This window comes from Taudactylus pleione, unplaced genomic scaffold (genome assembly GCF_031769625.1).
Source record: "Taudactylus pleione unplaced genomic scaffold, aTauple2 ptg003137l, whole genome shotgun sequence".
Lineage (NCBI taxonomy): Eukaryota > Metazoa > Chordata > Amphibia > Anura > Myobatrachidae > Taudactylus > Taudactylus pleione.
This window is the reverse complement of record NW_028287496.1, coordinates 3,437,207-3,460,679: the sequence shown is the minus strand read 5'-3', so window position 1 is coordinate 3,460,679 and position 23,473 is coordinate 3,437,207. Positions and strand designations below refer to the sequence as shown.

Sequence of the window (23,473 nt, the reverse complement as noted above, 5' to 3'; positions counted from 1 at the left end):
ATGACAGAGATACTGGAATCTGGCTGTTTACTAAGAGCACTGGCACAGGCTGACAACAGGAACACTGAATGCAAACTGGTGGTAGCGGTACTGGGCTCAGACTGACAACAGGAGCACTGGCACAGGCTGACAACAGGAGCACTGAACACAGACTGGTGGTAGCGGTACTGGGCTCAGACTGACAACAGGAGCACTGGCACAGGCTAACAACAGGAACACTGAACACAGACTGGTGGTAGCGGTACTGGGCACAGACTGACAACAGGAGCACTGGCACAGGCTGACAACAGGAGCACTGAACACAGACTGGTGGTAGCGGTACTGGGCTCAGACTGACAACAGGAGCACTGGCACTGGTTGGATAATAATGCACTAAGTACAGGTAATAGCACAGAGTGACCAGGAGTCAGTGAACTCATACACAATGAAGTCAGCATAGACTATAACTTCAGGTAGCTGTTAGTAGTGCTGCGGAAGGCTCAGGCTGGTAGCCGGAGTGCTGGTCACAGGCAGGGGACAGAGGTGCTGAATTCAGGCTGATAACAGGAGCGCTGGCACAGGGCTGATAACAGGAGCGCTGGCACAGGGCTGAATACAGAAGCACTGAATGCAGACAGGTGACAGAGGCGCTGAATTCAGGCTGATAACAGGAGCGTTGGCATAGGCTGATAACAGGAACGCTGGCACAGGCTGATAACAGGAGCGCTGGCACAGGCTGAGAACAGGAGCGCTGGCACAGGCTGATAACAGGAGCGCTGGCACAGGGCTGAATACAGAAGCACTGAATGCAGACAGGAGACAGAGGCGCTGTATAAGTAGATTTCAGGAACGCTGAATACAGGCAGATGACAGGAGGTCAGAGGGCACATCCACTGAGAGCTGAGTTGTTCCAACACTGGAGGAGTCCCAGGTGCTGGTTTAAATGGGGCGGTCCTGGCTGTCATTGGATGCAGAGATCATGTGAGTGCAGCATTCAGAATCTGACTGGATGGATCAGTCACCTGACTGCACCAGCGCCCATGTAGTCCAGGAGATGAAAACACACAAGAGAGCAGGAATGCTGCGAACGGCCAGGAGAGATACAGCCCACCTGAATATGACGGAGGGCATGATACAGAGATGGACGGTTCTGCGATTGCAGCTGCAAATTCATACGCAACGCTGCTTTGAACATATGCTGATAGTGTCAAAGCTAACCCGAGCATAAGGACGCCCACTGTTACCTTCTTACCTGCATGCGACGGTACAAACCTGCGTAAATATTGGTAACATCGGTGCCCTTACAGCTGGTCTGATCAGCCGCAGACTCTTTGGCTCTCTCACGCAGAGGGCTCTCATGCTGTGTATACCCTCACAGTGGCTAATTTATGCACGTCCATGTAACGGCATTTAAACAGAGAGACATCCCTGCGTTTCAGACCACTCCCCATTACCACCCCCAAACGCTGGCAGCCTGTCACTGGCTTTGCCATGGATTCGCAGTGTGGTCGCTGGGCACGCGGAGTGCGCCTTATACGCATGCGTCCATCTCTGCATCGGGTCCGGTGTCAGAGGAAATAAGACAGACTAAGGCCCTGTATTGTTACATCTAAAATGTGCATCTTTAGGTTCAACTGTAACCCGTAGCATCCCATGGGGCCAGAGGAGGCCTATGCACCGCTAACCAAGCATCTGCTTTCATTGTGCATAGTAAGAGAGGCTCATTAATGATTGCTCGGTTGGTTACTGAACATTTACATCTTTGGCCAATGCTAACAAGTATCAGAATAATGGAATAAACGACAATATTTGGATAGAAATTGAATACACCTGCGCTTACTCTTGGGGTAGTAGTATGAGCAGCGGGCACTGGGAGTAACCCCCACTCCTAATTAGCGTAAGTAAATACAATAGGTAGGTACAACTATTATTTTTACAAATGACAATATTTATTGTTCCACATCTTCAGTCTGCACAATTCCACATTAGTCAGTGGTGCAGTGTGGTAAACGGGTGCACTCCCTAATTATGGGAACACACAATCCTCATTAAAGATGCTAGAACATTTTAATAGGTTCAAAATTGGATTGAAATTGATCAAGTTTGATAATGAAGAACTTGTCACCGATGCAAATTAGTGGTTCAATAAATAAGGTAACAAGACCTCTCATTGCGTAAATTTATTCAACTCGCACGTATACATACGCATCTCCACCAGCAAAGCCGCACCTTGGCTCTCAAAGCACCACCACGGCCCTCAAGGCTGCACCTCCACTCTCAAAGCATCACCTTGGCTCTCAAAGCACCACCACGGCCCTCAAGGCTGCACCTCGGCTCCCAATGTACCGGTGAGTGTACACAGCTCTAAGGGAACAAGAGGGGGCTTTTATTGGCAGAAGACCTCGCCAGCACGACTCTAGAGGTCTTACATGGCAACTTTCTGGTGATCATAACAGGTGCAGTCTAATGGCCATGAGGAGAAGCAGTTAGAATGAAATATAGAACATTACACACGTGGTCTTGCGACCTTATTTATTGAACCACCCTCGTATTCACGTTCAAGATTTAATTTTAGATGACAGTTTAGAAAATTTGTATTTCTAAAAACCTTAAATAAGTAATTTAAAAATAAATAAACTGCTATTGTTGCTCAACCTTTGTGTTTAAGGTTGAAATTTCACCTCCCTCCTCTGCCCACCCCCTCCTCGCCTCCGCTCCGCACTCTCTGCCCTTGACTTTGCTACCTACTTTACATCTAAAATATACTCCATATATCACAACATCATATCCCACCAGACACCCAGTATTTAACCCCCTTGTCATGACCTGGCCCTTGAGATTTCCAGTCAGTGGACTGGGAGTCAGGGTGACTAGGTGGGAAGGCAGCAGTAGACAAGGAGGAAGTATATACGACTTCCTCATCGGTTAATTCCAGGTGTTGATAAGACCTAACCAGAGGCACAGGGTCTAACTCATTGGTGGTTTTCACCGGTGACCCCTCCAAATGGGATATGGCCTTAGCTGCGCCCAATGAGCAGGTCGCGGCCCCCTGGTCAGGGACCAAGGACTTTGCAACTGACAGGTAAGTAAGGAAGACAACAGAGTGGCAGGAGATTATCACTAGTGAATATTGGTAGTAACCACTGAAGTATATTGGTAGGGACCATTGATGAATATCACTGAAGAATATCGGTAGTGACCGATGTTGAATATCACTGGAGAATATCGGTAATGTCTGATGTAGCACACTGAATACAGCAAAGAATGGTGAAAGGGCACTGAGGATACAACAGCGTGGAGCCTGGAACAGCGATCCAAAGCTAGCAGCTACTGGAGAAGAGAAGTTGTTCAGACAACTTCCTGTTTCCTGGAGTCTTGCCTTTAGATCGCTGTCCATTGGAGGAGAGAGTCAGCTGAGAGCTGGCAAGGCTACTATTGGTGGAGGGTCCGATTAGGTGAGAAAGACAACAAGGTTGCGCCCATGACCACTATCCCGGGAACTTCAATATGGAAAATTGCGTGGAAGACAACAGGGCCCCAGAGAGAATACTCACCATGTTTCCTGCCACCGCACCTGGTCTCTGACCAAAAGGCTAGTCAGGGGAAGCCAGTGCCATGGTGAGTAACAGCCAATCCCATGCTGAATCCTGATAACCCTCCTTTTCCTGACCATTCCTCCTTATCCATCTTACCAACTCTGACATTCTTCTCCCCTGTATATGGAGAGGAAGTCATGGCCCTCACACAGTCCTCGCCCTCTTCCACCTATGTATATTGCTTCCAGCCTCCTCAGCTACCTCTCTCCTTCTGCCTGTCCCTATCTTGCCCACCACCTTAATCTATCTCTTCTTTTCTCCTACTCCCTGCTTGACCCATTCCAGTCTGGCTTCTGTCCTCTCCACTCCACTAAAACTGCTCTCACAAAATTCATCAACAATCACTTTGCTGCCAAATCCAAGAGCCACTACTCTCTGCTTGTTCTTCTCAACCTGTCAGCTGCCTTTGACACTATGGATCACACTCTCCTGCAAATTCTTTACTCCCTTTGTCTATGTGATACTGCCCGACCCTGGCTGTTCTCCTACCTGTACCTCTCTGACCATCCCTTATCTGTCTCCTGTCATTAGTCCTCTTCCCCTCCAGTTCCACAAATGGTAGGTATTCCCCAAGGTAACATACTGTTCTTGGACCTCACCTATTCTCCCTCTATACATCCTCTCTAGGTGAACTCATCAGCTCTTTTTACCTCCATTATCATCTCTGCGCTGATGATACTTAGATCTACCTTTACAACCCTGACCTCTCCCCTACTTTCCTCACTCATATCTCCAACTGTCTGTCCACTATCTCTTCCTTGATGCCTCAGCGCTTTCTTATACTTAACATATCTAAGACTGATCTGATCATCTTCCCACCCTCCTGCATAACCTCACTTTCCACAATTTCATTATCTATTAATGGCACAACTATCTCCTCTAGACCCCAAGTGCACTGTCTTGGAGTTATCCTTGACTCCTCCCTCTCCTTCAAAACACATTCAGCACCTCTCGCATTTCTGCCATTTGCATTTCAAAAATATTTCTACGATCAGGCACTTTCTCACCTTCTAAGACCCTCATTCACATCTCCAGATTGGACAACTGTAACCTCCTATCTGGCCCTCCTGACTCTCACCTCTCTTTAATCCAATCTGTTCTCCATGCTGCTGCTCTGCTCATCTTTCTATCCATCTGTCTCATCTCTCCTACAAGCACTAGACTGGCTCCCCTTCCCCTTCAGAACCCAATTCAAGGTTCTTACACTCACTTACAAAGCCCTCACCCATTCCTCTCCCATTTACAGTACATCTCAGACCTCATCTCCCTTTACACTCCTGCCCGCCCCCCGTGCTCAACAAATGCATTCCACCTCTTCCGCCACCTGATTACTTCCTCCAACTCTTGCCTCCAAGATTTTTCCCGTGCTGCTCCCTACCTCTGGAACTCTCTTCCTCTCCCCATCAGACTCTCCACCTCTCTACAAATCTTCAAATAGACTTTCAAGACCCACTACTTCATCAAAGCCTTCCAGCTCTCTTCCTAACCCGCTGCTCCAAGCTCCTTCCTCTCTGTCTACCTCACCTGTGTCATCCCTGTCTGTATGCCCCTTTCCTTTTAGAATGTAAGCTCTCACGAGCAGGGCCCTCATCCATCATGTGCTTCACCTTCCCTTACTCATACTGTTGTCTACCCCTTACTCCCCGGTAGGGCACCTATCACTGACGCCCTGCTATTTATATGAGTGTTATTATCACTAATGTAGCAATGTGTATAAACCTGGTATTTGTCCTGCATTGTTTTGTACTGCAAGTAACTGTTACTCATTTCTTTATGTACTATGTAAGGCGCTGCGGAACACTTGTGGCGCCATATAAATAAAGGGTAATAATAATAATAATAACTGGTCGCATACTCAATTTTTGTGTTATAGTTTCTAAATTGATCCAAAATTCAATACAGTAAGTTCATACAGGTTTGCCCTGATCTGACTATAACCAGGACAGGGAATGATGCGTAGCTGACAGAAGTGTCTTTAATCATGAAGCACAATGAACCTCATAGCTGACAGGGGTCATATGGGTGAGAGCACATACAGTACAACCAACATATTAAACAACAGGATCATTAAAGTTGTAGAAATTACACATTATATAATCACTATAATATATAAATCATTGATGTTGCTGAACCTAGAACACAGACAGCAGTGATAGATCTCGGCCTATACTTACGCTATATTGCTGCTTAGAGCCAACGTCATCTCCAGGGATAGTAAGAGACATAGCGCCCGCATCATGGTGCCTGGACCTGATGGACAGACAGAAATAGGGGTCACACTCATGTTCTGTTATCTCTTCCCAGTAGTACAGGAGACCCCAGTACACTTATCATGTAATAGTTTAAACACAATTATTAATTATATTGACAAAAACACATTTAGCAGGCGCTAATCAGCCTGTGTAAGCTCAAACCCGTGACCAACCTAGCTGGACACTCCAAAATGACTCACATAACCTATTGCCCCCTAAGTACATACTTATACATTATCTGATACAAGTTCAACAAATATTCTGATGCAATGATCCCTACACATTTTTTTACAGCCACATGTAATACTGAACCAAAAGAGGGAACACGCTGCTGTTGTCTAATATTTCTATACTGCTACAGTATATTGTATGTCATCATTTGTAATGCAAGATATCCATATTTGGAGCAGGGGTTTGCAGAGGCCGTTTGGGGAGGCTGGGCGGACAGAGGACATTTGGGTTTTCCAGAGCAGACAGATTCCATTATACAGAGCAGATCAGTGAGATACTATAACACGGATGATATGGGACATCTCTAAATTATAATAACACTATAAGATTAACCACCAGATTTATTTCATTGTGCATTGAACAAAGGGCCTGATTCAGAGCCGCTCGTAAGCGGCCGCTCGTTCGTTCCGAGCGATGTTAGCCCAACTGCGCATGCGTACGAATCGTTACACGCATGCGCTAACCAGTCAGTGCGGCCGAAATTCATGTGCTCGCAAAATAGCGAGTGCCTGCTAATATGAGTGACAGAAAGAGGCGTATGTGGGTGGTAACAGGGGAAAGTGCTTGAAAATGGGGAGTGGAGATCAGAACGCAGGCGTGCTTAAAGGTCAAAACGGGCGTTTTATGGGTGTGCATATTTAAAACAGCAGCGTCATTGACCACGTCACTGGGTTATTTTATAGTCAGAACTGCTCGCAAAATTGTGGTAGCAAACACCAACCCCAAGAATAGCGAGCAGTTCATACCCTGGTCGATGTACTCGATTAATCTAATAAATAGCGGACATGACGTAGGATGCGAGCGGCCAGGGGGCGTATTTTTCCAAAAAACTAATGCATAGAGGCGTGAACAGACCGCAAACAGCGAACGGTTCATTTGAATAGCCACCCCTAGTTTTAGAACGAACGACCGCAAATAGCGAGTGGCTCTGAATGAGGGCCAAAGTTTCTCTTTTTAATTGTAGATGATTCTGAGTAATAATCACTTTATAATACTGAAAGAGGGAGAGAAGAGTCTGTTTATAGGTGCACTGAGAAATGTAAAACTACAGTATGATGGTTATTCCCGAATACAGGGTCACCAGTAACCACCCCATAATATATCAGTCTTATCCAACATTAGTGACATGTAACATTTATGTAGTTATTAGAGAAACACATACTGTACTTATGAATCTATAACAAAATGTGTAAAAACAAAAGATAGTGTGATATAAAGCAGGAACAATGGTCCAGATTCAGATCCGCACGCAAATGCCGATGTTTGCGCAGATTGAGCGATTGTTTGTCATTGTGCATACGCAAAAGCATTACTGAGCATGTGTAGCAATTGTATTATGATTACGCTCGCACAGAAGGATCACTCGCACAGTGAGTGACAGGTAGTCAGCGGTTGGGGGAGGTATCGGGGGGGTTAGAAAAATGCAGATGTGTCGGTACCATTTAAACGCAGTTTTCTGAATGTGCATAAAATTCTTCACACTTTGCATCGATGCCCAATTTTTAGTTTGTGATGTTTTCCCTGCACAGATAGAACCAGGAACATCGTGCCCAGATCACAGGATAAGTTGGCTTATAGCTGTGTACTGAAGCTGCACTAGCTCAGTGTGAAGACCCCGGCCACACAAACTAGTGAGAAGAGGGGGCTTGGGGTACACTTATGTGGGTGAGGTGAGTGAGGATTCAGTTGCTTCATCATCAATATCTGCATCCATTAAAGGCAAAAGGCTACGAGACAGATAGTATATTGGATGTGTCCTGTTATTTCTACTACTCCTGCTCATGATGATACAGGAGCTTACAGATCTCACTTAAACTATTTATTGCTTATCCTGCATTAGTGCCGTGTAAAAAAATAACAGGATCAGACCTTTCCTCACTCAGGATGCTACTAAGACCCTCATACACTCAACGGTCATCTCCAGATTGGACTACTGTAACCTCCTCCTATCTGGCCTCCCCAACTCCCATCTCTCTCCCCTCCAGTCTGTCCTCAATGCTGCTGCTCAGCTCATTTTCCTTTCCAAATGCTCTACATCTGCCTCCCCTCTCCTACAAGCCCTCCACTGGCTTCCCTTCCCTTCCCAATTCAAGGTTCTCACACTCATTTACAAAGCCATCACCCAATCTTCTCCCTCCTGTCCACCCTCTTCCGCCAACTGATTACTTCCTCCCACTCCCGCCTCCAAGATTTTGCCCGTGCTGCTCCCCACCTTTGGAACTCTCTCCCTCTCCCCATCAGGCTCTCCACCTCTCTACAATCTCAAGACCCACTACTTCATCAAAGCCTTCCAGCTATCATTCTAACTTGCTGTTCCTTGCTCCTTCCTCCCCGTCTACCCCATCTGTGTCATGCCTGTCTGTCTGCCCCTCCCCTTTAGAATGTAAGCTCTTGCGAGCAGGGCCCTCTACCCTCTTGTGCTTCTCCTTACTTTACTTTCATCTACCTCTTACCCCCCACTAGGGCACCTAACACTTGGTTGCTTATGCCCTGTGTCATATCTAGGTGTTATGGTCACTAATGTATATTATCCATGTCCTTGTCCTATATTGTACTGTATTGTAAGTCACTGGTTACTTATTTGTCTATGTACTATATAAGGCACTGCAGAACACTTGTGGTGCCGTATAAATAATTAATAATAATAATAATAATAACACTAACAACTAATAACTGGGATGGTTTTAAAAGTACTAGTCAGGGACAGTGAGGGGTTCTTAGTTATTTAATTTAGGTTGTGCATTTGTCCAATGGTGTAGTGTAAGGGGCATGTTATGGGCGGGATTTTATGGGTTCTCTGCTCATTTACATTGTTTAGATTTATTGCTTGATTGTGGCCTGGCCTGTGCCCTTTTCTGTCTCTCTACTGAGCTCTGTTTGTCTTTTACATACTTCTTTTCCTTTCCGCTGTTTTTATATTTTCCTTTATTGCCCTCTTTCTAGCCTCTTCTTTCTTTCACCTTTTCCCTCGTCTTGTCTTGCCTCCATCTCCCTTTATCTGCACCTGCTGCATACCCTGCCCCAAGCATGCAATTCTGATACACACTCACTTTATAGACAAAGCAGGACATTAAGGGTTGGCCCAACATCTTACAGCCTGGTTGTATGTAGGCTGTAAGATGTTGTAGGACATGTGTAGGACAGCAGACCTGGATTTGCCTCATCCTATAAAGACTTCTTCTCCTGTGGTCTGTAGAATTTAATGTCTGCTTTCAAATTACTACATATAGTCAAAGAGGTCATGATAGAGGTGCATCCGGGGATGCTTCCAAAAAGACTCTTCATAGCTAAGCGCTCATTCAACATCTTTGCCAGTGGAACATTCTGTCTTCTTGATGTGATATTGGAGAACATTTGCCACTTGAGCTATCAATCATTTGATTCTGCTGTCACTATTGTGCATTCCTTTAGGGTCGGCACCTTTTTGGCTAAGGTTCATGTTGGAACGTCCTTTCATCTATTGCCACTACATCCTGATACAATCAGGTTTATAGGCTTTAGGTTGGATGACAAGTTTTATGGCCAAATACTGAGCAATTTAGGGATATAAAAAGGTTTTTGTGGTCTGTTTAGATGTTACTGGAACTTGGAACCTTTAACAAGATATATGATACCTGAATTTCTCCAAAGCCAGTTGCATGGCCAATATTTGATATCTCCTTCTGTGTAGCTTCTCTTAACTCAATATTAAAAAAAAAAGAAGCCACAGGAGGGAGTTTGTGATCAACTGATTTTTTAGAGGTGACACAACTCCTGCTCCCTCAGAAGAGGTATTTATCTCTAGGAAGAATGGAAGGGAGATGTCTGGTTGAAGAAGGACTGGAGCTATATGAGAAGGCCATCTTCAGAATTTGTAAAGTTGTCTCTGGAGACCATTATTTTGGATTGGCTTGTTTTTTTGGTCAAAGCTGTGGTCTGTGCCACTATAGAAGAGTATCCTAGAATAAAATGTTTATAACAATTGGTGAATCCCAAGAACCATTGGACTGCATTGAGATTTTAGGATTCTGGCCAAACTAAAATGGCTTGGATCTTGTCAGGGTCTATCTATAGAATAGTACTAGACACAATATATCCCAGGAATAGCATTTTGGTTATTCCAAAGTGGAAACAATACAAATGATGTTTCCACAGATGACTCAAAACCTCAGAAACCTGAGCACTATGAAACTTTAGATCATGAGAAAATATTAAAATGTTATCCAAGTAGACTACAATGGATTTGTATAGGAGATAGCTAAATACTTCATTAATGAAACCCTGGAAGACAGCAGGTGCATTGCATAAACTAAAGGGCTGTTATGATTCCTGGAGGGAATCGATGGTATTAATGTAAAGCCAACTGATGACAGCCTTGAGGGCTGGAATGTATTGTACTAGTCGGGGCCAAGGGTTAAGGATTGGATGCATCCATTGGCCTTTTGATGCTGCCTTGGGGCTGGTTTGTTTTGACTAGTTGTGCCTAGGGCAAGAGGTGTGATGCAGCCTGTAGGCTGTTGGAGCAGCCTTGGGGGCTGATTGTGACCTTTATAGTCGTGGCCAAGGGACTAATGGTGTGAAGCAGCCTTGGGGGCTGATTGTGGCCTTTATAGTCGTGGCCAAGGGACTAATGGTGTGAAGCAGCCTTTGGGCTGTTGCAGCAGTCTTGAGGGCTGAAAGTGACCAGGGGCGCCAGGACCATTGCAGCCTTTGGGCTGATGAGACTCATGTGAGATCTGCAACAATAATGTGGGGCTAGTACCAGTGCCGCTGAGATGACACTGGCAATGGTGTGCTTAATAGTGCCCCTGGAACGCAGAGTTGCCACCAGTGCTGCTGGGGTGACACTGGCGACGGTGTGCTAATTTGCACATCTGGAACGCAGAGTGGCTACCAGTGTTGCCGGGATGACACTGGCGATGGTGTGCTAGATTGCGCACCTGGAATGCAGAGTTGCTACCAATGCCGTCGGGATGACACTGGCAACGGTGTGCTAAGTTGCGCACCTGGAATGCAGTGCTGCTACCAGTGCTGCCGGGATGACACTGGCGATGGTGTGCTAGATTGTGCACTTGGAATGCTAAACTTCGACTGGTGCCACCAGGTTGACACAAGCCACCAGATGGTGACAGATGCTTCTGGGGTAGGAAGCACTCTGTGCTGCACGTGTGGATGAGATGAAGGTGGAGCCTCCTGGATGGAATAAATGGCACACATGAAACACAGCTAGACTGACTCAGGAACTCGACTGACATGCGGGAGACTGGACCCGGAAGTATGAAAAACTCTATCACCAGCATGGAGTGCAGGGCTGGCTGGATTATAACAGGAACAAGGCCCAACCATAGCAAGTCTCCTTTAATGATAGATCAGTGTGCAGCTGTGCTGTGAACAGACAGGAGAATCAATAAGCATGCACCTGGCACTGCACACAGACAGGCAGTAATTAATGCAGTGCCTCAGGCTGGAAGCTGCAGATCCTGATAAGGGCATGACCAAATACTTGTAGCATTCATCACTAGTATTGAATGGAGTCTTCCATTTGTCAACCTCCTGGATTCAAATGAGGTTGTAAGCTCCACAAAGGTCCAATTTCTTGAAGAGAGAGGCACATTTGATACATCCAAATAGCTCGGTAATGAGTGGAAGTTGATATATATTATGAGGATTGCCTTTAAGCCTCGATAATCCATACATGGCCACAGGGAGCTGTTCTTCTTCTCTTTAAAGAAGAACTGCTCCAGTTTGTGACCTTGCTGAAAGTTTTCTTGGATATAATCAGACATTGTCTGAGTCTAAGGGAATGAAAGTGGGTAGATATGACCAACTGGAGACTGCATCCAAGGCATTAGGTCAATGGTGCTGTCCCAAGGTGGTGTGAAGGCAGGACTTCTGCTCATTGTTTACTGGATGTTTTGGAAGCACTGGTAGAGAATAGATAGAGGAGTTTCTTTCAAACTTTGTGAAGATGCTAGTGTTATGTCACAGCTCGGGTAATTGGGATTGGTGGACCCGAACTGGGTTGATGAACAGAGACACCTGGACCAGTGGGTAGTTGGAATTTAGATGGTTTAATGTAATTCTTAATCATACAGCTGAATGAGGACTTTAATATGAGATGTAGAATAATGTCCTCTATGCAGAGATGCACAACAAAAGATACTGAATAAAACTAAAACAAAAAGTCTCTGGAGTACATAATGTGATGTGTCAACAAGGACTGTAGACTTGGAACTGTAGAATTAGATGAGGAATATTAAAATTAGAAATAGAGTCCGGGCTGAGGATTGCTGAATAAGAATTGTATACTTGAATGTGGCTCCTGGGTGGAGTACGCTGGATTGGAGAGAACACTTGAATAGGTCTCCGGGATGGAGTATGCTGGATTGGGTGAGCACTTTGAATAGGACTCTGGGATGGAGTGTGCTGGACTGGAAGCAGGGGTATACAGGAACTTGAGGCAGGCAAACGAAAGGAAACCAGTGGAGCTCAGGAACATAGGTCTTGCTGTAGCAAAGAGCACTATTGTACTGGCAATGAGACAGAGTCAGGGAAGGGCTTTTATACCCCTGGTCAGATGCTGATTGGCTGGAGCAACTGGAGAGTGCTGCTAACTGGATGGATCTGGACCACCTGACTTGATCCAAGATGGCCGCACCCATGATCCAGAGGTCTGACACACTGAAGTGCAGGAAGTGCATGGAAGTGTGGCTGGGAGACCTAGGCAACAGCGGGGATGCAGGAAACCACTTTCAGGCATAGGCCCCACTCTGGATTCCACTGACAGAAGCGGCCGGCGACTCAGCAAGACGCGATGACATAAGCACATGGGGAGATGCAGGGGTCTCAGCCGGAGGGCTTTAGCACAGTTTGTGACATGTTACTGGTGTTACTAAGACAGCCACCAAAATATGAGGATCCCCCTTAAGTCCAATTGTGGAGAATAAAGCTTGAGCCAATGATGACCAAGAAATACAAATTCTAAAAACAGAATAATTCTGTGTGAATCACTCCTTTCCAGAGAGTAATGGAAATAAGGTGAACTGTTACCTCCGGAATACGGCTCCCATCAGTGGCTGTGAAGAATAGGGTTATTGTATACAGTAACATACAGTAGTCGTCTATGACCACAGGCATTGCGCTTGGACCCATTTTGTTGTCTGCTGGTCCACACTACTTTATGTACTTTACCAACTGCTTCCCTTTAACAATTCACTGGTGCAGGTGTTTTGCTAATGCTCGCACCGCTGTTGTGAGTGCCAACATTCATGCCAATTCACTATAGTGCCAACATTCATTCCACTTTCAAAGTTCATCTGATTGTGTTATTTACCAGTTATTGAATGAGTGGCAAACTTCATTAGTCTCTGCACACCTTCGGCTTTCTGTTCTTATACAGAATCAGACACCCTACAGTACATCACCACTATCTGTGGAATAGCTACTTTGTATAAAATCTCCTGATGGTTTTAATAATTTGGCCACTTAGTGTATATGGTGTCAGAAGATTGGCTGTCATGGTAAAAGGTCTCGGAGGCATACAACAGCTGGCCTTTGATGACAATATTGTGGATGCTTGGATTAAGTTATGGAAAGAATGGCGGGTGTACAGCTGTGCTACTTAGCCCCATTTGGTGAGCCACAGACTTTGTGACTTAGCCACACCAAGCATTCTGCCAGAGACTTTTTCCTAAAATATGCATTTTTATCTCAGCAATATTTCAAGAATAATACCCAGAAAACTACTAAAACACTCATTCATGCCCTCATTTTTTCCCACCTGGTTTACTGTAATCTCTTAGTTTCTGGCTTTCCTAGCTATCGCTTTGCCCCTTTCCACTTTATACTCAACTCTACAGCCCTCCTATGCAGCCCTCCTCTGCAGTCCTCCTCTACAGCCCTCCTCTACAGCCCTCCTCTGCAGTCCTCCTCTACAGGCCTCCTCTGCAGTCCTCCTCTACAGCCCTCCTCTGCAGCCATCTCTGCAGCCCTCCTCTGCAGCCCTCCTCTGCAGTCCTCCTCTGCAGCCCTCTGCAGCCCTCCTCTGCAGCCCTCTGCAGCCCTCCTCTGCAGCCCTCCTCTGCGGCCCTCCTCTGCAGCCATCTCTGCAGCCCTCCTCTGCAGTCCTCCTCTGCAGCCCTCTGCGGCCCTCCTCTGCAGCCCTCCTCTACAGGCCCTCCTCTACAGCCCTCCCTCTACAGCCCTCTTCTGCAGCCCTCCTCTGCAGCCCTCCTCTGCAGCCATCTCTGCGGCCCTCCTCTGCAGCCCTCCTCTGTAGCTCTCCTCTGTAGCCCTCCTCTACAGCCCTCCTCTGCAGCCCTATGTGGCCCTTTCTCTGCAGCCCTCTGCGGCCCTCATCTGCAGCCCTCCTCTGCAGCCCTCTACGGCCCTCCTCTGTAGCCTTCCTCTGCAGCCCTCCTCTGCGGCCCTTCTTTATGGCCCTCCTCTGCGGCCCTCCTCTGCGGCCCTCCTCTGTAGCCTTCCTCTGCAGCCCTCCTCTGTGGCCCTCCTCTGTGGCCCTCCTCTGCGGCCCTCCTCTGCAGCCCTCCTCTACAGCCCTCCTCTGCGGCCCTTCTTTACAGTCCTCCTCTGCGGCCCTTCTTTACGGCCCTCCTCTGCGGCCCTCCTCTGCGGCCCCCCTCTGTAGCCTTCCTCTGCAGCCCTCCTCTACAGCACTCCTCTGCAGCCCTCCTCTGCTGCCCTCCTCTGTGGCCCTCCTCTGCAGCCCTCCTCTGCAGCCCTTTACGGCCCTCCTCTGTAGCCTTCCTCTGCAGCCCTCCTCTACAGCCCTCCTCTGCGGCCCTTCTTTACGGCCCTCCTCTGCGGCCCTCCTCTGCGGCCTTCCTCTGCGGCCCTCCTCTGCGGCCCTCCTCTGCGGCCTTCCTCTGCGGCCCTCCTCTGCGGCCCTCCTCTGTGGCCCTCCTCTGCGGCCCTCCTCTACGGCCCTCCTCTGCGGCCCTCCTCTGTGGCCCTCCTCTGTGGCCCTCCTCTGCGGCCCTCCTCTGCAGCCCTCCTCTACAGCCCTCCTCTGCGGCCCTTCTTTACAGTCCTCCTCTGCGGCCCTTCTTTACGGCCCTCCTCTGCGGCCCTCCTCTGCGGCCCCCCTCTGTAGCCTTCCTCTGCAGCCCTCCTCTACAGCCCTCCTCTGCTGCCCTCCTCTGTGGCCCTCCTCTGCAGCCCTCCTCTGCAGCCCTTTACGGCCCTCCTCTGTAGCCTTCCTCTGCAGCCCTCCTCTACAGCCCTCCTCTGCGGCCCTTCTTTACGGCCCTCCTCTGCGGCCCTCCTCTGCGGCCTTCCTCTGCGGCCCTCCTCTGCGGCCCTCCTCTGCGGCCTTCCTCTGCGGCCCTCCTCTGCGGCCCTCCTCTGTGGCCCTCCTCTGCGGCCCTCCTCTACGGCCCTCCTCTGCGGCCCTCCTCTGTGGCCCTCCTCTGTGGCCCTCCTCTGCGGCCCTCCTCTGCAGCCCTCCTCTACAGCCCTCCTCTGCGGCCCTTCTTTACAGTCCTCCTCTGCGGCCCTTCTTTACGGCCCTCCTCTGCGGCCCTCCTCTGCGGCCCCCCTCTGTAGCCTTCCTCTGCAGCCCTCCTCTACAGCCCTCCTCTGCTGCCCTCCTCTGTGGCCCTCCTCTGCAGCCCTCCTCTGCAGCCCTTTACGGCCCTCCTCTGTAGCCTTCCTCTGCAGCCCTCCTCTACAGCCCTCCTCTGCGGCCCTTCTTTACGGCCCTCCTCTGCGGCCCTCCTCTGCGGCCCTCCTCTGCGGCCTTCCTCTGCGGCCCTCCTCTGCGGCCCTCCTCTGTGGCCCTCCTCTACAGCCCTCCTCTGCGGCCCTTCTTTACGGCCCTCCTCTGCGGCCCTCCTCTGCGGCCCTCCTCTGCGGCCTTCCTCTGCGGCCCTCCTCTGCGGCCCTCCTCTGTGGCCCTCCTCTGCGGCCCTCCTCTACGGCCCTCCTCTGCGGCCCTCCTCTGCGGCCCTCCTCTGCGGCCCTCCTCTGCGGCCCTCCTCTGCGGCCCTTCTTTACGGCCCTCCTCTGCGGCCCTCCTCTGCGGCCCCCCTCTGTAGCCTTCCTCTGCAGCCCTCCTCTACAGCCCTCCTCTGCTGCCCTCCTCTGTGGCCCTCCTCTGCAGCCCTCCTCTGCAGCCCTTTACGGCCCTCCTCTGTAGCCTTCCTCTGCAGCCCTCCTCTACAGCCCTTCTTTATGGCCCTCCTCTGCGGCCCTCCTCTGCGGCCCTCCTCTGTAGCCTTCCTCTGCAGCCCTCCTCTGTGGCCCTCCTCTGTGGCCCTCCTCTGCGGCCCTCCTCTGTGGCCCTCCTCTGCGGCCCTCCTCTGCAGCCCTCCTCTACAGCCCTCCTCTGCGGCCCTTCTTTACAGTCCTCCTCTGCGGCCCTTCTTTACGGCCCTCCTCTGCGGCCCTCCTCTGCGGCCCCCCTCTGTAGCCTTCCTCTGCAGCCCTCCTCTACAGCACTCCTCTGCAGCCCTCCTCTGCTGCCCTCCTCTGTGGCCCTCCTCTGCAGCCCTCCTCTGCAGCCCTTTACGGCCCTCCTCTGTAGCCTTCCTCTGCAGCCCTCCTCTACAGCCCTCCTCTGCGGCCCTTCTTTACGGCCCTCCTCTGCGGTCCTCCTCTGCGGCCCTCCTCTGCGGCCCTCCTCTGTGGCCCTCCTCTGCGGCCCTCCTCTGCAGCCCTCCTCTGCAGCCATGTTTATTAATGTAAATGAGGTACGCCATCAACACTTCCACAGAATATCCACATTTAAAAAAAATTTAAAATACCCAGGGCCCTCTCACCTTTATGTATTTTGTGTGTGTATGTCTTTTACAACCCAGTAAAATGTTAATGTTGATTCAAATTGTAAAGCACAACGGAATTTGCTGCATTATATAAGAAATTGTTAATAAATAAATAAATAAATAATAAATATTGCAGACAAAGATCCTGGGAAACCAATGTAAGACCACCCAGGTGCTGCCTCTCTCTGCAAGTCACTCAATTATCTCCCTATAAAACTCAATTCAAACCTCTCTCTCATCTACAAAACTCTCTATATCCCCAAACTCATTTCCTCATACCCCCCTCGGCTCTCACCCGCTTTGCCCTGCTAATGATTGCCACCCACCTCCTGACTAATCACCACTTCCCATTCCTGATTAAAGGATTTCTCCTGGGCTGCTCCTAACTATGGCAATATCCTCTCTCACTTCATTAGACTTTCATCCAGTCTCTCAGCCTTCAAGTGTACCCCTACATTATTTATTTCTACTGCAGGTTACCAGCCCTTCGTCTAACTCTGCAGTCTAAGCCCTCCTCTGCCTTCTTCTCCCAGGGCCGGCTCTAGAGGTGTTCGACCAGTGCGGTCACACAGAGGTGCCACCCATAGAGGGTGCACCGCTTCCCAAAATCCCGATTTCAGTGGGACATTACTGTCCCGTTGTTTCACCCATGGGCCGGAGTGGCCTGCGGGTGGTCAAATCCGGAGGTTGGGGACCCCCACCGCCGCAGCTGTGCGGCGGTGCCGGACCCCAGAGTCTGAATGGATGCTGCGCGCAGTGACGGGAAAGGGCTGGGGGAAGCCCAGCTAGTGAGGCTCCCCCCAGCCTGACGTTATTTGGAGGCATGCCATGCGGGCACGCCTCCAAATAACGTCAAATAGGGGGCATGGTCTATTATAATTAGGCCACGCCCTCATTTTCGGTAAGGGCACCCTCTTAAGACCCGACACAGGGTGCTCTAACCCCTGGAGCCGGCACTGTCTTATCCCCACTGTGTCCACCCATATCCCCTTTGGATTGTAAGCTCATATGTCTCCTTTGTCTTCCAACTGCCTGGTGTAATGATGTATCTATGTGCATTAATATACTGTCTGTATTAAGGGCCTGATTCAGAGCCGCTCGTAAATATTTGCTCGATCGCTCCGCGCGATGTTCGCACATATGCGCATGCGTATGGGTCGTAATGCGCATGCGCCAACCAGTCAGTGTGGTCGGAAATCGTGTGCTCGCAAAATAGCAAATGCCTGCTAATTTGAGTGACAGGATGAGGCGTTTGTGGGTGGTAACAGGGGAAGGTGCTTGAAAACGGGGAGTGGAGATCCGAACGCAGGCGTGCTTAAAGGTCAAAACGGGCGTTTTATGGGTTTGCATAATTAACAAAGCAGCGTCATCGACCGCGTCACTTGGTTGTCTTTTAGCCTGAACTGCTCGTATGATTGCGGTAGGAAAATGCTATCACAAGCACTGCAAGCAGTTCATACGCCTTTCGATGTACTCGATTAATCAAATAAATAGCGGAGATGACGTATGATGCGAGCGGCCAAGGGGCGTCTTTACAAAATAGCGAGCGCATGTTTCGTTCGCTCGCTCAGACATAGAGGCGTCAACAGACAGCAAAGAGCGAGCGCTCAAATTAAATAGCCGGCCCCTTTTTCTGAATGAGCGTCCGCAAATAGCGTCCGGCTCTGAATCAGGCCCTATGTTTCTTATTGTCAGTTATATCCCCTTGTATAGAGCTACGGAGCCCTGTAGGTATGTTATAAATAATATACATTAGAAATAAAAGTGCATTGCCAAACACCGGCAAATGAACAGTAGAGAGCCCCTGAAACACCGAGCTACCATGCTACAGTATTCAGAGCTTACCATTGTGTAGTATAACATTAACCCTCAACATCCAGCTGCTGCATCCTAAGAAAATGTTCAAAATTATTATTATCCATTATATGGCACCGTAAGGGTTCTGCAGCACCTAACAAAGTACATAAACCATTGAGCAGAGCTAAAGAACAGTGACTTACAGTACAGGCAGCGCCGGCTCTTGGGGTGTTCGAGCAGTGCGGTCAAACAGGGGCGCCACCTTATAGAGGGTGCACCCCCTCCCAACATCCCAATTTCCAGCCAAAGTGTCCCGTGGGTGGTCAAATTGGGAGGTTGGGCACCGGTGCTGGACCCCAGTGTAGCTGAATGGATCCATTCGGTGCCGGGAGAGGGCTGAGGGAAGCCCAGGTAGTGACAGAGTGCTGGGCTCTCCCCCAGTCTAACGTTACATGGGAGGTGCGCCATGCTGGCACGCCCCAATTAACGTCACATAGGGGGCATGGCCCATGGTAATTAGGCCACACCCCAATTTTTGTTCACGTTCGGCTAGAAGCACTTTACACCGAGCCACTACAGAGCGCGGCTTCCCCTGGAGCCAGCCCTGAGTACAAGACAAGTACATGGTATATAAACATTGCTGTAACAGCGTTCATTACCCTCAGATACTGTAAGTAATACGGTGCTGAAGTGAAGGGTTAGGTGCTGAAGGTAATAGTAAGGGAATAAAGCACATGGGGAAGAGGGTCCTGCTCGTGAGAGCTTACATTGTAAAGGGGAGGGGCTGACAGGGGTGACACAGATGGGGTATATAGTGACCATGGGACCATAATGGTACTGCCACGTGAGGTGTTATTAAGGCCACAGATCGCAGCCACATGAGGCAGTAGTAGGACCAGTATTACCAGCCATGGCAGCAGTAATTACTATGTCATTTTACATGGAGTGAGATAACAGAATGACTTTTATTGGAAGACAAAATCGTTCTCTGCCTGAAATATAACTGTGATACATAAACTGGTCATTGCAGAGAAGTGAATAAGTTACAGAATATTATTTATATCACATATTACACTTTTCTTCTAGTTTTATGTGTCCAAACTTCATACAGACAGAAGGTAATTTCCTGACCATATACAGGGACTAGCACAGCTGTCACCAGTCCCTAATATCCAGGGAAGGCCCCAGATTGTAATGATTTGTCCCTGGAAGTGTTTCTCTATTTCAACATTCACCGGCTTCACAAAACAAACTCTCACTTTAGTAAATATACCCCACAATGTTTTTTGATGAAGTTGTCAACTAACAAACTATTTTGGAGTTACAATCTTCTAAGATACCAGCAAGAACATACAAAGTAAATGGCTGGAATCTGTATGATTTGGCGGCTGAGAAATTGGTGCTGATCTGACTCCAATCATTCTCGTGGGATCATTACAAAAGAAACACAATGAAAGAAAATGGTTCCACTAAGAGCAAATCTAAATGCACAGAAACAGTCACCTGCTGACGTCTATTAGATGTCTCCCAGCACTAAGACTACACAGAGCAATGGACGTGGGGGGTATTCCGGATCCCAATAGCACCAACACAGTGTAATCTCATTGTTCTTCTACTGACCAACCAACATAATGATCTGTCTCCTCACCTTCCTCCATGTCGCTCAGACGCTCCTCGTTAACTGTCTCTTTCTTCAACTCTGAATTTTACTGCTTGCTGTGTGTCCTGTTGGAGTGACATATAGAACATTTTCCTTCTCTTATTTACTCCCTGCATTAATAGTATTGGCTGAGATCCCGCTCTCTGAGCTTTGGGATAATCTGCTTGTTTGAATGTGTCACTTCCCTCAGTTACATTTAATGATTCTTCCAAGATCAGAGTAGAAATATATATTGTAATAAAAGCCTGAGAGATTGTTACCATGGTCCTATATCATGAAAACAATTCAGGATGTGTCAGAAGAACACATTGCGTTTAGCCCAGTTTATTATATCACATAAATGTAAAATCTGACCTGTAGGACCTCAGAGCAGTAACCGGGGTTATAAAGTGGAAAGAAATTAATGGTTAGAATTATTAAAGTACTCACATGGGACTTCATGTGGCATCATTGTGCTAAAGGGGACTACACAGTGACATGGTACTGTCACAGCGCGCCGGACACCGGCTGTCACTTACCGGGTCCGGCGGTGCTGGAGTTTCGAGCAGCGGACGGTGTGTCCCCGGCACCCGCTGCCTGTGTGTGCGGCGTCCATGGAGGATGGCTGCAGCTCTCCCTGCTGGGCAGCTGGTAAATTTCAGGCGGCTGCGGCTCCTAGGAGCGCGCGTGCCGACCTGTAAGGAATTTAAAGGGCCATACACGTGGAGGGGTGACATCATAGTAGGCGCCAGTTTCAACCTGCCTATTTAAGGAAGTTCCTTGGAGCACTCCTGTGCCAGAGTATAGGCTCCATTACCTTACTCCAGCATTCCTGTGTATATCCTCTGAAAACGTTCCTGACCTTTGGCTTGCCTGTGACTCCAATTCTGCCTGATCCTTTGTACTGCATTATATCCGGCTCTGACCTCGGCTATTCCCTGTGACCTGCTCTTTTCTGCTCCCTGGTACTGTATTGTCTGTTTGGTTCTGACCCGGCTTGTAGACTACGCTGAGCATCCCCTACACTCCATCCAGAGTTTCCCAGCACCTGTATAGGGTGAACCTATCCTGGGGGCTGCGGCCTGTGTGTCGGACGCAGCCAAGTCCATACCTTCTTGCGAGGGTCCCTGGTGAAAACCGCTGGCACACTAGACTCCGCACCTCAGGAATAGGTCACGTCAATTCCCTAAATACGGGCCGCATCCATAATCTACCCAAGAGTTGCGACAGAATACTCTGGCCTAAAAAACATGGATGCTGCTGGAAGTCCGTCACCATGAGATCTGCTCATCAACCTTCTTGCTAGGGTCAAGAAACAAGAACATGACCAGGCTCAGATTATGCAGTGCCTGCAGACACTAATGCAGCAAGTCAGACCTGCTCAGCCACCTCCGGAGTAGTTAACCACCCCTCCTATGGTGACTGTTCTAGCTGTGGGCGCTACCAGCTCATTACGTATACCGAATCCCACGAAGTATGTTGGGGACCCCAAAGGCTTTCAAGGTTTTCTGAACCAATGCTCAATCCAATTTGAGGTCCAAGCAGCGAATTTCTCCTCAGAGAGAACAAAGGTGGCCTACGTGATCTCCCTACTGACTGGACAGGTGTTAGCCTAGGCTTCACCGTTATGGGAATGGAATGATCTCTTGGTCAATATCAATAACAGCACAGAGTTTTTTAAAGTTTTTTGGAGGGTCTTCGATGAGCATGGATGAGTATCCTCTGCAGGATCAGCTATCTTACAACTGAAACAAGGCAGTTAATCTGCAGGACAGTATGCTGTACACTTCCGAACCCTTGCTCCAGAATTAGGGTGGAATGATGAAGCATTGATTGCTGCATTTATGCAAGGACTATCCAAATAGATCAAAGATGTACTCGCATCCAGGGAATTGCCAACCACATTGGATGGCTTAATCTCCTTATGCATCTGTGTAGATCTTCACCACAGGGAGAGAGCAAAAGAGAAGGAACAGTCCTGTCGCTTCACTTTCAAACTCGATCCATGCTTTACGGCACCAGTGAAACCTCCTGAGGAGTCCATGCAGGTTGGGAAGTCCCGCCTTCCTGCCGCCGAAAGGGAGAGAAGGTTTAAAAACAAACTTTGTCTGTACTGTGGTGAGCCGGGACACCTTCTTTCTGGATGTTCAAAACGTCCAGGAAACGAGAAGGCCTAATTGATCAAGGGGTGGTCAAGTTAGGTACATTTCAACACCCCCCAAAAGACTGTACTGTTCCTCAGTTTACTATTTACTTAACTCTGGTCCATGGAAATTCCTCCGAAAGTCACTAAAGCTTTTTTGGATTCGGGTGCTGATGGTAACTTCATATCGGCAAAAAAGGCCAAGGAACTATTAATCCCAAGTCTGCCTCTACAAACACCCCTTTGTATCATTGGAGTGGATGGGAATAAACTTCCCACAGCTACCATCCACTCTCGGATGCCAGAGATTTCTATGCAAGTAGGGGCGCTCCATCGGGAACAGATTGCGTTCTATATACTCCTGTCAGCTGAGAGTCCAGTCATTCTGGGTCTACCTTGGCTCTGCAAGCATGCCCCTGTTCTGGATTGGAAGGAACCTCAAATATTGTCATGTGTCCTCAATGCCACCGTCCTGCCTGTCGTCTGTCAGACCTCCACACTGAGTTATGCGGAGTTCAGTCGTCTCTCCGCGGGAACAGCTTCCAGTCCCATATCGATCCTTCAGTGCTGCATTTAGTAAAAAAAGGCTGCTGAGACACTTTCTACCCACAGAGAATGGGATTGTGCCATTGATTTGTTACCTGGGAAAGTCCCTTCTCATGGAGGAATTTTTCTTCTCCCGCTTCCTGAATCCCAGGCAGTGACAGAATATATTAAGGAGAATATGGAACGTGGTTTTATCAGGGAATCCAAATCCCCCGCTGGAGCCAGCCTGTTTTTGATAAAAAGAAGAATGAAAGTTTGCGACCTTGCATTGATTATGAAGGTCTCAATGCGATTACTATCAAAGACAGGTTTCCCTTACCTCTGATCTCTGAGCTCTTTGATCAGATAAAAGGAGCAAAGATTTTCACCAAGCTGGACCTTCATGGAGCTTATACTCTAAACAGGATCTGATCAGGAGATGAATGGAAGATGGCCTTTAATACTCGGGATGGCCACTACGAATACCTTGTTATGCCATTTGGTTTGAGCAACGCTCCCACAGTTTTTCAAAAGTATATCAATCATATATT

General features: G+C 48.6%; 1 protein-coding gene across 1 annotated transcript in view; it reads right to left on the bottom strand.

The window, feature by feature from the left end:
* The window catches only part of LOC148430837 (alpha-2-macroglobulin-like protein 1), a 630,872-nt gene extending 619,049 nt beyond the window's left edge, over nt 1-11,823 (bottom strand). The window contains exons 1-2 of the mRNA XM_088466430.1: nt 11,541-11,823; nt 5,750-5,825 (exon numbers count right to left, since the gene is read on the bottom strand). Of these exons, the coding sequence (XP_088322556.1) occupies nt 5,750-5,825; nt 11,541-11,823 (359 nt within the window). The remainder of the gene's footprint in view (nt 1-5,749; nt 5,826-11,540) is intronic.
* Between the last annotated feature and the right edge of the window lie 11,650 nt (nt 11,824-23,473).